This window comes from Sinocyclocheilus grahami, unplaced genomic scaffold, assembly GCF_001515645.1.
Source record: "Sinocyclocheilus grahami isolate Dianchi unplaced genomic scaffold, SAMN03320097.WGS_v1.1 scaffold918.1, whole genome shotgun sequence".
Lineage (NCBI taxonomy): Eukaryota > Metazoa > Chordata > Actinopteri > Cypriniformes > Cyprinidae > Sinocyclocheilus > Sinocyclocheilus grahami.
The window spans coordinates 432098-441357 of NW_015506097.1; the positions used below are offsets into that span (position 1 = coordinate 432098).

At 33.8% G+C, this 9260-nt stretch overlaps 1 protein-coding gene across 1 annotated transcript in view; it reads right to left on the reverse strand.

Annotated features, from left to right (window-relative positions):
- LOC107564240 (AT-rich interactive domain-containing protein 4B-like) overlaps positions 1-9260 on the reverse strand; it is a gene marked incomplete at its 5' end in the record, with an annotated part of 40423 nt that overhangs the window by 28935 nt on the left and 2228 nt on the right. Inside the window, 3 exons of the mRNA XM_016249254.1 lie at positions 2779-2927; positions 4069-4145; positions 5849-5928. Coding sequence (XP_016104740.1) covers positions 2779-2927; positions 4069-4145; positions 5849-5928 — 306 coding nt within the window. The remainder of the gene's footprint in view (positions 1-2778; positions 2928-4068; positions 4146-5848; positions 5929-9260) is intronic.

Genomic DNA, 9260 nt, shown 5'->3' on the forward strand with positions numbered 1-9260 from the left:
TGCAGCATTAAACAGTATGTAAAGACACATAAAAGCTACTTTCAGAAGTGCTTCTGTGCCATCTTTGTAATGAGAATTTTGACTCTAGATCAATCTAGATCAGGTATGAGACCACAGATAACCACATCATGCTGATATAGAGTCTAACAGCATGATTACGAGTGTGATATATAGTTTTTACATAACTTAAATTTCATTCTATGTCACTGACACACTGTCATTACCACCCACTAGCATAACAATGTAACATGCAGAAGGAGCTCAAAAATCCCCACACCTGTCTATAATGATACAAACACCACTTTTGTAACACTCGGCTAATCAAATTGATATATAACAGACATTAATCCATTATTACAACAGTAAGAAGTCAAATGAAAGACTGCTACCATGGCTTAAAAAAGTGTGGATTTTTTCCCCTTATTTTCCCCATTCTTGTTCGGTGATTAATCCATTGTTCTTTCTATGTAAGATGGTCTTTGGAGATTGCATTAAAACCCTGACATCCTCCTTCATACAAAGTGGGTAAGTGCATCATTTACGACAATACATTTTTGGGTATTATTTGATCCTATGTATGCATATTTACCATTTTAAATTTCTGTTTAAAGGTTGGAACAAATTTAATTCTGTATTTGGAGGAGGAGGAGGAAGAGGAGCAACAAAGGCGATACCCTCATGTCCTGCAGTTTTGGGATAAAATCCATCCTTCATCATTGTGGGAGAAATGGCACTGAAGCAAGACCGTCTTTTTACAAGCAGTTGATACATGGTTTCGATTATTTTACATTTTGAACATTGAGTATCCCAAGCCCGTTTCAGCTGTACTAGCTTTGTTCTGTTTGTTTATTTGTGAATTTATCTTGTAAACTGAAACAATTGCAATTAAGCTAATGTGATAAGTGATTAATAAGACAATTTCAACCAATTATTTAATTTAATAGAAGTTTTTGCAACTTTAAATGTAATAGAAATAAAGTGTTTTCAAAATATTTGTATGCTGTGTATTATTATTTACATAGCAACACTAATACTAATAATACTACTAATAATAATAATAATAATACCAGGATGGTTAAAGCAACATTTTGGCCAAATAACCCAACAAATGAGTTATTTTATAACCCAATGCATTGGGTTACTAACTTACTACCCAATCCACTGGGTTAAAATAACCCAACATTAGGTAGGTGCTATAGTAACCCACCATTGGGTTATCTGTTGGGTCATTTTTAACTATTTTAAGTGAGTATATCAGCACACGTCTGCATAAGCATCAGCGCAGACCCTCTAATGCAATCAGATTCAGAGTTTTACGGAAGCTGGTTACTGCCAGGGAATTAAAAAATGTAAAAAAGCAATTGTGACTTTTTATCTTAAAATGCAGACGTTTTCGCCTCAGAATCGCAAGTTTACATCTCTTCAATTCTGACCATGAAATATGAAATAAAAAAGGTAATTTTGAGTTTGTCTCACATTCTGACTTTCATTCCTCAGAACTCATTGGTTTTTTGTTTGTTTGTTTCTGCCACAGAGTAAAACAACAACAACTAATTCTGAGTTTATATCTCACAATTGTTTTTTCGTTTATGCCACTAAATATAAAATAAAAAAGGTGATTTCAATCACAATTCTGACTTCTTTGGTTCCTCAGAATTCATTGTTTTTTATTGTTTCCGCCACAGAATAAAAAATAAAAAGGTGATTGTGACTTTTAATCTCACAGTGACTTTTCCCCCTCACAACTGCAGGTTTAGATTTCACAAAGTTTTTATTTTACAATTCTTATTTGGAATTGTGAGTTTATATCTTGCAATTCTGACTTTTTTTTCTCAGAATTCATTGTTTCTTTGTTTCTGCCACAGAATAAAAAGGGATTTGCTATTTTTGAACTCAACATTCAGATTTTTTCCTCACAATTGCAAGTTTATATCTCAGAATTCTGACTTTTTTCTTGCATTTCTAAGTTTACATATCACAATTCTCTCTTTTGTTTTTGTTTCTGGCATGAAATAAATATAAAATGGTAATTTCCAGTTTTTATTTCGCTAGTTTTACTCACAACTGCTAGTTTATATCTTTTCCCTCTGAATTCATTCTGATTATTTTTGTTTTGTTTCCGACACACAATAAAACATAAAAAAGGTTTTTGAATCAGTGTATCATTCGTTCATTTGATTTTTTATTTAATATTGCAAATAGATAAATGAGAAAATGGTGCCTTTTTTGTTTTTCATTTGTTCAAAATAATCGAAAAACAACGATTCGGCTTGATTTTTCGTTTTTGCTTTCAAAGGTAGAAAATTAATTTGTCAGTCTGGTCGTTTGATGAGAAAGAGAAGAAATGTATTTGTAATAAACGCTTTAAGAATCCATACAGTGGAGGACTTTTATTCTCTGTAAGAACTGATCTTTGGTTGACCAATCAGCAGAAAGGGGCATTTCATTCCCGCTCATGTGTGGAGATCGAATATTCAAGCTGTTTATTGATTTTCTACCTCTGAACGCAAAAACGAAAAATCACGCCGAATCGTTGCTTTTCAAAAAAAAAATTTTTGAAGAAGTGAAAAGCGGAAAAGGTGCTGTTTTCTCATTTTTCTTTTTTCAATATTAAATCAAAAGAACGAATGATACACTGATATTTTTTTGCTACTTTTTATCTCAAAATTCCGATTTTCTTTTTTCTCAGAATTCTGAGTTTACATCTTGCAATTCTGTTTTTGTTTCTGCCACGGAATCTACTTTTTTTTTTTTTTACTCTCACATAGCGAGTTTCTATCTCACCTCTTCCTCCTCGCTGCTGGCCTCTTCCTCGTGTTCCTCCTCCTCTTCATCGTCCTCACTGCTGGAGCTTTCATCCTTCACCTCCGTCCTCCACGTGTTGGGCACAGTGCGGTTACGCTGGAAATCCCACGCTGCATCTAACGCTGTGAAACACACAAACAGCGACAATGAGATCCCAATGTGCTCCATGTGACTGGAATTTTTTTTCTTTTTCATCGGCCCTTCAAACTTTAATTTGAAGCAAAAACATACAAGACATTAGATACAAGACTGTGTAAATAATAGGGTTGCAAAGGGGTGGAAAATTTCCGGGAAACTTTCCAAAAATCCATGGAATATTCTAAAAAATCCTGGAAATTCCAGAAATTTTGGAAACTTTCCAGGATTTTTTTTTTTTTTTATATATATTCCAGGGATTTTTGGAAAGTTTCCGAAATTTACTGGAAATGTTCCACCTTTTTGCAACCCTAGTACATAACGCTTTAATGATGTAAAGAAATACAATCCCATGAAGCTTTGCAAATTACAAAATTTAATTGGATAAATGTAAAAATAATTGATTTAAAGATGTTAATTATGTATATAGAAAAAATATATTTTAGATTTATTGCAAAATATGTATATTCTGTACACCGGGTCAAAACTGCATTGTTGAGAGTGAGAAAAGAAAAGAAAAAAAAGAAAAAAGTGGCATTCATTATAAACCACATTTACTATGAATGGCAAGCCTACACAAATTCATTTAAAGTCAAACTGAAAGCAGCGGCGTGTGGGAAATGCGTTACACGAATAAACTTCTAAATGTGTGTGTTCAGCATGTGTTTTGTGTGCTTTATGCTAACTTCATTAAATAAGTCGCTTTGCAATATAAGCAACAGCACATTTCAGATGATAAAAAAAAATATTACCGTTTTTGTTAATATTTTGAATTCGATTTTATTGTTGCATTTTCTGTTTTCATTTTAAATTTACTTAAAGTTTTGGTCATTTTTTTGTGGGTTTTTTTTTTTTTTTTCATTTTTATTAGTTTTAATTAAACAATTTTTATTTATAAATATTAATAGTTTTTATTTTTTTAATTTGTAGTTTTATTTGATTTAGTTTTAGCTATTTTAATACTTAATTTAAACTAAACAAAAATGAGAAATGTTGCCTTGGCAACTTATGTATATATATATATATATATATATATTCAAGTAATGGAAATGCTTTGTTTTCTTTATGGTTTATAATTATACCCCTGCCCTGAATACACACTGACCCATGCGTCACACTTGTTCTCACCTGGTTTGAGTCCTGCGTCCGCTTTAGGAGCTTTCTCTTCATCCAGCTCTCGAATGGCTTTCCGCAAAACTGTGTAACTATAAGACAAAATACAACACTGTCAGCAGTGATTCATTACACACGAGAGAACACACAATAAATCACCGTCATCTCTGAGTTAATTACTGCTCATATTTCAACACACTGCCGTATGAAACAGCATTCTGACTTTACAATCCATTACGAGTACCATTGAGTATCTACAGAATTTTCTTATTGCATTTAACTGCATAATATGCTTGCAAAGACATGAATGTGACCGTTTAAGAATTTATTCCAGACATCCACATCAAATCAGCATCATCACACTGCTTCCTGAGGGACTTCTTTAAAAATGCACCGAATTTACCAACAAAACCTTTATTCTGGGAAAACAGCGGTTATGTAATCAAGCAACAGGTCATTTCTCAGCACCAGATACGAAGATCGGCTCTTTTTGTTCAGACAAACAACCAATCAGTAAGTCTATCATCCCTTTAAAAGTATTTGGACACCTAAAAATCACAGTTGAAATATCTACACGTCATTTATTACTGTATCTGTGCTGAAACTCTGCAGATGTTTTCTCAGTGCTTTAAATCGGCTGCTGTTTTGCTGGTTTTTAGTGGATATATGAAAACGCAGACGTCCTGAAGTGTCCAAACACCTTTATTGAGGTCATTATTAGCTAGCAGACGTGCCTCTGTTCATTAATATATTTATAAATCTACATGGGGCAGAGATGTCATGACTGTGCCGAAGCAGACACTAGAGGGAGCAGTGAAGATGAGCGCTTACACGAGTACAGAAACCCATTCACAAGCCTTTCATTGTTAAATGATGTCTATGCGCTACATACAGTACAAGAGATTAATACTTTTATTCAGCAAGGACGCATTAAATCGATCAGAAGTGACAGTGAAGACATTTATAATGTTACAAAAGATTTCTATTTCAAATAAATGCTGTTCTTTTGAGCTTTCTATTAATCTGTAAATCATGAAAAATAAAATGTATCACGGTTTTCACAAAAATATCGGGCAGCACGACTGTTTTCAACATTGATAATAATCAGAAATGTTTCTTGAGCAGCAAATCAGCACATTAGAATGATTTCTGAAGATCAAGTGACATGGAAAATTCAGCTTTGATCACAGAAATAAATTACATTTTAATATAAATTCACTTAGAAAACAGTTATTTTAAATTGCAATAATATTTCACAATTTTACAGATTTTACAGAATTTTTAATCAAATAAATGCATCCTTGAGCAAAACAGACTTCAAAAACAAAAATAAATCTTACCGACCCCAAACCTTTGAACAGTAGTGCATTGACTAAATATAAGGTTTTGTGAGATTTTCATACATGAAGCTTGAGATTTTATTATCTGTGTTTGTTAAATAATGCACCACTTTTACAGCTGCTCATTAAAAAGAGAAACTCTAATACGCCATATTAAACATTTGCATGCAACGCAAACAAAAATCCCATAGAAATGCACTGAAGGAGGAACTAAGCAACCCGTATAACGGCGGTTCTCACAGGTTTCATCTTTAAGGAGGTTAATCTGAGATGGGTGTTTAACTACAATATTCTCCGTCTCTCCCTACTTTAGCATTCTGCTTTGTTTAACGGATGATGTGTAAAAACACAGCTATATAAAGCACACGTGACGTTTTCATAGCTTGACTTTTTTGCACCTCAAGAGCTAAAAGTAGAAGCACAGACGGAAATAACTTCATTTGAAAGTTACTCACAATTTTCCATCTTTGAAGGAGCGAACAAAAACGTTGTCTTTCTTCAATGTCACATCTTCGTGACAGTCTGGAGAGATGACCTTTAGACAAGGAAGAGAAACAGAGGATGGATGAGCACGTCAATGAGGGTTCGGCACAGAAAACTGCTAAATGACTAAATGTAAATGTAAAACATCATTTGATGTCGCTTTAGTCACCAAGTCATTTGTCTCCATTTGCAAAGAAAAGTTTCACACACAGTTTTATAAGGAATAGTTAATATTTAATGATTTAAGATCTCTGCTGCTCACCAAGGCTACATTTATTTGATTAAGAATACAGTAAAACCAGTACAATTGTGAAATATTATTACAATAAAAAAAAATTCTATGTGAATATATTGTAAAATGTAATTTATTTCTGTGATCAAAGCTGAATTTTCAGCATCTTTAACTCCAGTCTTCAGTCTCACATGATCCTTGAGAAGTAAGCAAAGGCTGCTGAAAATTCAGCTTTGTATCACAGGAATAAAATACATTATAAAATATATTCACATAGAAAATAGTTATTTTACATTATAATAATATTTCACAATTTTTGATCAAATAAATACAGCCTTGGTGAGCAGAAGAGACTTCTGGCAAAAACATTAAAAGCATTATAATTAATCAAAAATTTTGACCAGACGGGTAGACAGATATTAATGTATTTTTCAGGCCGTGATGTTTCCAGTTCTTTCATGACTGCAGGAACCCATGACAATGTTGTGAAACAAACAAACAAAAAATGATTTGGTGCACCTTGAGCATCCACTAACAACAAAGCCTAAATGACATTAGCGTTTTGAAACGACTGATACACCCCCGTCTTTCAGCAGAAGTCACCTTTGACCTCAGTTGAGCAGCAGGATGGGCGTCACCAAACCCCTGGAGCACATGTCACGGCCGTTCACATTTGCTTTGTTTTCTCTCTGAATGCTGTGATTCTGCCCAGAGCCGTGAGGAGGAGCCAGAGAGCGACGCAAAACACTACGTCAACAACAACAACAACTCACACAGAGCTAGCAGGGATATTTAAAGGGACAGCGTCTGGTTCGCCATGACTCTGTGAATCATCAACTACTGCATGCAAACGAGGGACAGAGCGTCTGTTAGCAGTGAGGACAGACACCGCGCAACACATGCTAATTCAGGAAGGAAGATGTAGTTTAATACCGCAGGAAGAATCTCTCCTGATCATGAGATTTAAAGCTGAAGCATGTCATTTTCTGTATGTTATAATAGCGTTTGGGGTGTCAGGTTAATGAGTCACTGTAAGTCAGTCGCTGGGAGTTTGTTGTCCTGAAAAGGGAAATACCATGATGCTTTTAAAACTCTGATCTGCTTCTGTCTCAGTTAATGACGTGAGTTCTGGATGGGACTATATGGATGGCCTAGTTAAAAATATAATTTAGCTTAAACAGGCATGGAAAACACTACTACTATGACTACATTTACTATACTACTATATTTTATTTTATGTACAGTATAAAGTCAAATTCAATATTATATTACTATATGCATGTAATATAAATAAATATATATATATATATATAAATACATTTTAATGAATTATATATTTATGCACAAAATAAGCCTTTGTAAAAGTAAAGAGTTTCAAATACAGCACCATTTGAATTCAATTAAAAAAGTATATCAATTTCATATACTGTAATAAATGTATATGAATTATATATTAATGCACAAAAATAAGCCTGAAGAGGTTAAATACTAAATATATTTATACTAAATGTCACATCTTCGTGACAGTCTGGAGAGATGACCTTTAGACAAGGAAGAGAAACAGAGGATGGATGAGCACGTCAATGAGGGTTCGGCACAGAAAACTGCTAAATGACTAAATGTAAATGTAAAACATCATTTGATGTCGCTTTAGTCACCAAGTCATTTGTCTCCATTTGCAAAGAAAAGTTTCACACACAGTTTTATAAGGAATAGTTAATATTTAATGATTTAAGATCTCTGCTGCTCACCAAGGCTACATTTATTTGATTAAGAATACAGTAAAACCAGTACAATTGTGAAATATTATTACAATAAAAAAAAATTCTATGTGAATATATTGTAAAATGTAATTTATTTCTGTGATCAAAGCTGAATTTTCAGCATCTTTAACTCCAGTCTTCAGTCTCACATGATCCTTGAGAAGTAAGCAAAGGCTGCTGAAAATTCAGCTTTGTATCACAGGAATAAAATACATTATAAAATATATTCACATAGAAAATAGTTATTTTACATTATAATAATATTTCACAATTTTTGATCAAATAAATACAGCCTTGGTGAGCAGAAGAGACTTCTGGCAAAAACATTAAAAGCATTATAATTAATCAAAAATTTTGACCAGACGGGTAGACAGATATTAATGTATTTTTCAGGCCGTGATGTTTCCAGTTCTTTCATGACTGCAGGAACCCATGACAATGTTGTGAAACAAACAAACAAAAAATGATTTGGTGCACCTTGAGCATCCACTAACAACAAAGCCTAAATGACATTAGCGTTTTGAAACGACTGATACACCCCCGTCTTTCAGCAGAAGTCACCTTTGACCTCAGTTGAGCAGCAGGATGGGCGTCACCAAACCCCTGGAGCACATGTCACGGCCGTTCACATTTGCTTTGTTTTCTCTCTGAATGCTGTGATTCTGGCCAGAGCCGTGAGGAGGAGCCAGAGAGCGACGCAAAACACTACGTCAACAACAACAACAACTCACACAGAGCTAGCAGGGATATTTAAAGGGACAGCGTCTGGTTCGCCATGACTCTGTGAATCATCAACTACTGCATGCAAACGAGGGACAGAGCGTCTGTTAGCAGTGAGGACAGACACCGCGCAACACATGCTAATTCAGGAAGGAAGATGTAGTTTAATACCGCAGGAAGAATCTCTCCTGATCATGAGATTTAAAGCTGAAGCATGTCATTTTCTGTATGTTATAATAGCGTTTGGGGTGTCAGGTTAATGAGTCACTGTAAGTCAGTCGCTGGGAGTTTGTTGTCCTGAAAAGGGAAATACCATGATGCTTTTAAAACTCTGATCTGCTTCTGTCTCAGTTAATGACGTGAGTTCTGGATGGGACTATATGGATGGCCTAGTTAAAAATATAATTTAGCTTAAACAGGCATGGAAAACACTACTACTATGACTACATTTACTATACTACTATATTTTATTTTATGTACAGTATAAAGTCAAATTCAATATTATATTACTATATGCATGTAATATAAATAAATATATATATATATATATAAATACATTTTAATGAATTATATATTTATGCACAAAATAAGCCTTTGTAAAAGTAAAGAGTTTCAAATACAGCACCATTTGAATTCAATTAAAAAAGTATATCAATTTCATATACTGTA